Source organism: Musa acuminata, chromosome BXJ3-7 (assembly GCF_036884655.1).
Source record: "Musa acuminata AAA Group cultivar baxijiao chromosome BXJ3-7, Cavendish_Baxijiao_AAA, whole genome shotgun sequence".
In the NCBI taxonomy this organism is placed as follows: Eukaryota; Viridiplantae; Streptophyta; class Magnoliopsida; order Zingiberales; family Musaceae; genus Musa; species Musa acuminata.
Genome location: NC_088355.1, coordinates 39,679,262 through 39,686,644, shown reverse-complemented (window position 1 = coordinate 39,686,644; position 7,383 = coordinate 39,679,262). Strand labels below are relative to the sequence as shown.

At 47.8% G+C, this 7,383-nt stretch overlaps 1 protein-coding gene across 2 annotated transcripts; it reads left to right on the top strand.

Annotated features, from left to right (window-relative positions):
* The first annotated feature begins 841 nt into the window (after positions 1-841).
* Positions 842-4,608, top strand: LOC103993001 (LRR receptor-like serine/threonine-protein kinase RGI2). Of its 2 annotated transcripts, XM_065159115.1 has the most exons (3): positions 842-1,315; positions 1,412-3,852; positions 3,965-4,608. In XM_065159115.1, exons 1-3 carry the CDS (start codon positions 1,038-1,040, stop codon positions 4,423-4,425), a joined length of 3,180 nt encoding a protein of 1,059 aa, XP_065015187.1. In that variant the 5' UTR covers positions 842-1,037; the 3' UTR covers positions 4,426-4,608. The 2 variants fall into 2 exon arrangements, with proteins under 2 accessions (XP_065015187.1, XP_065015186.1); XM_065159114.1 differs by having other exon boundaries at positions 843-3,852.
* The last annotated feature ends 2,775 nt before the right edge of the window (positions 4,609-7,383 follow it).

Here is a 7,383-nt window from a genome sequence, read left to right as displayed (position 1 = left end):
GCAATCGATATCTGCAAATATTGCAATCGATTTCTTCTAGTAATTTCATTATTTAGAGGCAATTTCATGGGTTTGATGCATGTGGACTTGCTCATGAATAATCTCTTTCTCCTGAGCTACGATACTTGAGTGGATCTAGTGATTCTTGTACTGATGACTGTAAGCTGATACTGACTTCTTATGAATCCTGTAGCTTGCTAATGATCTAGCATGGATTTTAATGATCTAAAATGGTGGTGTAATCCATTTGGACTCAATTCAGCATCTGCTGCCTTTTCTTTTTAGGATCACTCCACAATCCAGACCAACTCACATTACACTGAGGTGGAAAGATGGCTATCTACCAAGCTCATTCTGTTCATTGCACCTTTATGAGGATCCCAAAAGTCCCTTCGCTGTAAAAAGGAGTCCCTACCTCCTGCAACTTTTCATGTGGTCCTCTTTGGTCAGTGAGAGCATTGAGCTTGAGGATAATGGCATGATCAAGATCTCAGTGCCATATGGACTAGTTCTTTTGAGTGATTTGGCTGTCTTTAGCTATGAGAACACTTGTATCGGTGGAAGAAACAAAAATGGTGATGGTGAAAGACACTATGACAGTTCAGGGAGGGTGACTTGCTTCCACAACTCCAAAGAAGAAGAGATTGCATCCGTCCACCTTCACTGTGAAGACCATGCAACGGGAAATGGCACCATCACCTAACACAGGACTTATTCCCTGCATCATAAGTATCCAAAGAGTAGCAGACAATTTCGATACTTCCATTTCATCCTCCATTACAAGTCTGGAGTGCAAGTAGTAGACAGATCTTCCGACGACACAAAAGTAGCGGCCAGATTCTTTCATGTGCTTCCTTCATCTCGGTTCTTCCCACCAGAGATTTCTGAGGACCATAGAAAGACATGGACCACAATATCAAGAATGAATTCTTCACTGTTGAGATTGCTCTTCACCACCATGTCCAATAACTCTGGTTCCGACCTATAAATGCTTGAGCAGTAGCTGAAGCAGGAGGGAGAGACTGCTTTGTTTCAGTATGCCGACTGCAATTTTCCGGGCCATCTCATTCTTATCGGTGGCGCTCCTGCTTCTTCCTGTTTCTGGCCTGAACCATGAAGGCACCGCCCTCCTCGCGTGGCTGTCGTCCTTCAACTCTTCTCTCTCCTCCGCTCTGTTTTCCTCGTGGGATCCAACCCACAGCAATCCATGCAGATGGGCTTTCGTTTCTTGCTCCAGCAGCGGTCTGGTTTCAGAGATTTGCATCAGATCCATCAGCCTCCACACCACCTTTCCCTCCCAGATTCTTTCCTTCAGGTCCCTCGCCAATCTCGTCCTGTATGACACAAACATCACCGGAGAGATCCCACGGATGATTGCTAATCTGACTTCTCTGCTCACGCTGGACCTCAGATTCAATGCCCTCAGCGGGAAGATCCCACCGGGGATGGGAAACCTTTCGTCGTTGCGGTCTCTCTACCTCAGTTCCAACTCACTGAAGGGTCCGATACCGCGGGAGATCTGCAACTGCTCGGAGCTCAGAGTGCTCGAGCTTGTCGACAACCAGCTCACCGGGACGATTCCAGCAGAGATCGGACGGCTTTCTTCTCTGGAAATCTTCCGTGCAGGAGGAAACTCCGGTATATCCGGAGAGATCCCACCGAGCATTTCGAACTGCAAAGGACTAGTTCTTCTGGGACTCGCAGACACCGCAGTCTCTGGCCGCATTCCATCCGGCATCGGGGAATTGAGAAATCTAAGAACTCTCTCTATATATACCTCCAATCTGTCAGGATCCATACCACCAGAAATAGCCAACTGTTCGGCCATGGAGTATCTGTTCCTCTACGAGAACCAGCTTAGCCAGGGGATTCCATCCGAGTTGGGCCTGCTGAAGAATCTCAAAGTGATCTTGCTTTGGAAGAACAAATTCACTGGTGATGTGCCGGAATCAATCGGCAACTGCACTGGTTTGACGGTCATGGATCTGTCCTTGAATTATCTGACGGGTGAAGTTCCAAGCTCGTTCGCCAAGCTGATGTCTCTGGAGGTGTTTCTGCTGTCTTACAACAACATCTCAGGAAGAATCCCAGGTTTCGTGGGGAACCTTTCGAGACTGTCACAGTTAGAGCTAGATAATAACAGGTTCTCCGGTGAATTGCCAACAGGAATCGGACAGCTGAAAGAGCTGACTCAGTTCTTCGCATGGCAGAATCAGCTCCATGGAAATGTACCTTCCGAACTAGGTGGCTGTGGAAAGCTCGAATCTTTGGATCTTTCCTACAACTTCCTCACCGGTTTCCTGCCGGTTTCTCTGTTCAGGATCAAGAGCTTGACGGAGCTCATGCTCATCTCTAACGGCTTCTTCGGTGATCTACCTCCGGATATCGGAAACTGCACCAAATTGGTCCGGCTGAGGCTCGGATTCAACAGGTTCTCAGGCAGAATGCCAGCGGAAATCGGGCACCTGCGCAATCTGAGCTTCCTCGAACTGTCCGAGAATATGATCTCCGGTGAGATACCGTCCGAGCTCGGAAACTGCACTCGACTCGAAATGATCGATCTGCATGAGAATCGGATTCAAGGTACCATCCCTTCCTCGCTCGAGCACCTTCAGCAGCTTAATGTGATCGATTTGTCGAGGAACAGGATCGCCGGACCGGTTCCTGAGGTGCTGGGTAAGCTCAGAACTCTGAGCAAGCTCATGCTGGGTGGGAACTACCTAAGTGGTTCGATCCCGAAGACCTTGGGCCTTTGCGGGGACTTGGAGTTCCTCGACATGAGCAGCAACAGGATCGCCGGTCCGATCCCGGAGGAGATCGGTTACCTGCAAGGGTTAGATATAGTGCTCAACCTGAGCTGGAACTATCTCTCCGGTCCTCTTCCTCGAGGACTCTCGAATCTGTCGAAGCTGACCAGCCTCGATGTCTCGCACAACATGCTGACGGGATCGTTGGATGTGCTCGGCGGGCTCGACAACCTCGTATTTCTCGATGTCTCTTACAACAATTTCTCGGGGTATCTCCCTGAAACGACGTTCTTCCGGCAGCTGCCGGCTGCTTCCTTCGCCGGCAACCAGCAGCTGTGTGCCAACCGAAGTGACTGCCTCCTGCAGCTCAAGACGAGAAGCAATCCTTCAAGACGAGCCATCCTGAGCTGTGGGATTGCACTAACAGTTGGCCTGGCAATAATGATAGTTTGGCTACTGATGTGGACTCGCAAACTAGCCGAGAGGAGAAGGAAGGAAGGCCATGGAGACTGGCAATGGGACTTCACAGTCTTCCAAAAGGTGTCTTTCTCGGTCGATGACGTAGTGCAGGGGCTGTCGGAGACTAACGTCATCGGAAGAGGTTCTTCAGGAGTAGTCTACAGAGTTGAGACCGGAGCTGGCCTCACCATCGCCGTGAAGAAGCTGCGGGCGGAGAAGAAGAACGAGCAGCTTCAGGAGAGGGATTGTTTCACCACCGAGGTGAAGATTCATGGCTCCATCAAGCACAAGAACATAGTGAGGCTTCTGGGTTGCTGCGTGAACAGACACGACGACACTCGCCTGCTCATATTCGATCATATCAGCAACGGGAGTTTGGACGATTTGCTTCACGGAAGCACTAAGATGACGGTGGCGTGGGAGTCGAGGTACAAGATCGCACTCGGTGCAGCTCAGGGCTTGGCTTACCTCCACCACGACTGCAATCCTCCCATCATTCACCGCGACATCAAAGCTCGGAATATCTTAGTCGGCCTCGAATTCGAACCCTATCTTGCGGATTTCGGACTCGCGAAGCCTGTCGATCGTTCCGGGAGGACGATGCCCTGCGGCGTCGTCGCTGGCTCTTACGGCTACATCGCTCCGGGTAGGGAAGACGATTCCGACTCCCAAATCTTCAATCGCAACGCAAAGATTTAAGCCCTTATATCTTGTTCTTAGACGTTGAGCTCGATTGCGATTCCATGGTTGTGACACAGAGTACAGCTACAGCCCAAGGATCACCGAGAAGAGCGACGTGTATAGCTACGGCGTTGTTCTCCTGGAGATCTTAACCGGCCTGCAACCGAGCGATGCGAGGATCCAGGGAGCGCATATCGTGGACTGGGTGCGGAGAGAACTCAGGGCAGCTAATTCTCCGGCGGCCGCCGTCCTGGACGGAAGTTTGAGGAATCAAACGGACGTGGAGGTGCAGGAGATGGTCCAGGTGCTCGGCGTGGCGCTGCTGTGCGTGAATCCGGCGCCAGAGGAGCGGCCTTCCATGAGGGACGTCGCAGCTTTGCTCAGGGAGATCAGAATAGTGAGCCGACATCTGCAGGGAGCCGGTGATCACCCGGAGAAAGGCTTTGAAAACTGTGCCAATGCCGCAGCATGCAGTAGCTTCTCCCGAGCCTCAGTGCCCATGATAAGCTCATCATCTTCGACGTCATCTTCCCTGTAGTCGTGGATCACGGGTGGCTTCATTCAACTGCATCATCTCAAGATGTTTCATGAACTTGGCTTTGTAATTTATTGATTCTTTTTCTCGTGGTTTTATTTTTTGGTAATCCGTGCTAAAGATCTCGTAACATTAAGCCACCGGATCATGCAATTTGAGTTCAAGTCTTCCAAATTTGCCACTTTAGATCATGTACTGCTTACATCTGCACATCAGAATGCTGTACTCGAACACTTCTTCCTGACAAAAGAATTCTCAGCAGCAGGGTCTGCTGCCTAACAACTGCACCAGCACCTGGCAGTGTCCACAGAGATGGAACAGCAGGGGATGGATGATGGTGCTTGGCCCATTAAATTCTGGTTGTCTTGGGTGCAAAGTGAGGAAGGACCTTGACAGAGAGGAATTGTGGACACCTTCCACTCCACATTGCCGAAGAACATTGCATGACTGAAACTGAGCTCATGTGGTTTCATGTGCTGTGTTCGGTAAACTGGTGGTCACCTTCTGTGGTCCAAGTCCAGTGAAGCAGCACCCCCACAGCCTTTACAGTTGGCTGCCCTGAGCAAGCCACCACCTTGCCTGCCACCTTACCAAAGTGACTAAGTTGAAGCATGGACAGCCATCTGAGATGATTGGGTGCAGCACATAGCAACTCCTGCTGCAAGGTTGAGCACAACTTGAATGATCATTTGAGCTTAAGGTGACATTCATGGCCTCACACCATCAAGGCTCATACATGGATTAGGCACACAGGCCTAGAATGCCATCTTGCTCAATCCACATCAGTTAGTATGTTTGCACCCACACAAGTGCTTGGGTGTGGGTGCAAACATTTCTTGGAGGTCAGCTTGGTTCTTCAGATTCACAAAGAACAACAATTCACTGCAGGAGAAACATCTCTGTTTCAGGTATTAGATGTGGTTCATATTATTTGATTAGGCAATGTTTTACTGATACATCATGGCAGAGAGGATTCAATTTTTTAGTTAAACAAATAGATTTATTCCACAAACTTGGGAGTTGTTTTTACTGATATCTGTCAGACAAGCACGAGACTGACAACTTCTTTTGAGCTCTGTTGAAGCTCCATTGAAGTTGGTACTAAGGCCAAACATGATCTGGCTATTTAGGTCTTGGGAAGAGAGAGAGGGAAGACCACTTTTCCATCGTAGAAAATTGGAGACGTAGGATATTACATTAGATTAGGTTTGGGTGTTGTGCATGTGGATATGTACTATATATATGACAGATTGAACATTGGATATTACAAAAAGTCATTCCTGTATGTCAACGAGGAACTGTTGACATACAGGAACTGCATTGATGATTACTCTGCTCCCAGCTGGGACTGTTGGTGATCGATCTTTTCTTCTTGAGGGCTACAAGAAGAAGGAACAGGAAGGGGCGAGAGAGAACCATGTAGTGGGAGGACACCAACTCCACTCAGATAATATTTTGACCCACGGAGAAGATACTGCCAGCCGGCGGAAGAAGTGATGATAAGGTTGCATCATTTGCTTTAGTTTAAGGTATTTTCTTTCAGCGTGAATCAGGGGATCGGGGTTGGGCCCCAGAACTGGTCAGAGGCACGGCATCAAAGATTGTATCTTTCCACCGTTTTTTTTTGACCGGTGGTTGGAGGAGTCAAACTCACACAACTATGACGGCATCCATGCCGATTTCTCTTCCGAAAAAATAAATGTCAGTTGGCTCGAAAAAGCAATCTCACGTTTGCCGCGGCTGCAACGTTCTTAGTTACTTCTCAGCGTTTGGATTGTTACAATTTTTTTAATTATATTGATATTTTTATAATTATAACAGTAAAATATCTAGATTTATTTATCATAATAATATCAGTTTTATCGATAAAAATATAAAAATAAAAAAATAAAAAATAAAAAAATAATTTTAACGTTTAATGACGAACGATAACGTAGTTGGCATCAATGTTGGTGTAGTTTCCTGATCGCCTTTGATGACGATAAGGTTTGCTTTCATCGTGACACAACTTGCCTTTACGAGAAGCATGTCATCAGTCTTATTGTTGTCCACCCTGTTGTCACGGACAAACTTCGAAACAGGATGTTTGATGTAATGCTTCGGGGAGGCTGACCTTTGCGGACGGACACGTAAGGGTGCCGCACGACTTAGGCAAAACCAGCTAAGTTCGTGACACTGTGTTACTTTGCATCTGCATTGACACGAACATAATTGTCGAGTAAAAATTACATTAGCGTCTACATTAGCATCGATGGTGGTGGCTATCGCTACGTCTATAGCGAAGATAGTGGTCGCTTCGTTGCTGACTCGTTGAGTGGATCCTAGTCTTTACCTAAAGCTGGGGTCATCGGAGCTCCTATCGCATCAATTGCGACACCATCACTTGTTGCTCCTTATTTGTGTCGATATTGACGTAGTTGTCGAGTAACATAAGGGCCGCTTAACGTTTACATCAGCATTGACGTAGATGCAACACATCATCACTCAACAATTGTATTGATATCAACGTAGATGTAAAGAGATGGAAGGGCCACTCGACGAGAGGTGGTGATGCAACAACGGAGGGAGCGCTAAGAGCTTCGAGTTGAGGTTTGAATCCACCCAATAGGTCAACAGTGAAGAGAGCACCATCTTTAATGTAAACATCGTGACGGCCACTACCATCAAGTAACTATATCGGCGTCGACACAGCTGCAAAGTAGCATGAGACGAGCGATGATGAGGTTAACGATATGCCATCAAACGCAACCAAGCAACGTCGCCGTCTGCCATCACTCGTGTCGTCTCTTAAATGTCACTATATACATTTTTTAAAATATAAAAACCAAAACGATAAATGTAACTAAGTACAATTAGCCCGAGTTGGTAACTTCAGCACCGCGATGCTGAGCAAATTGTGAATGCAAAGGTTTCCGCTCTTCTCGCTGAGCTGCATACTGGTAGTGTCCCATCAGATACATT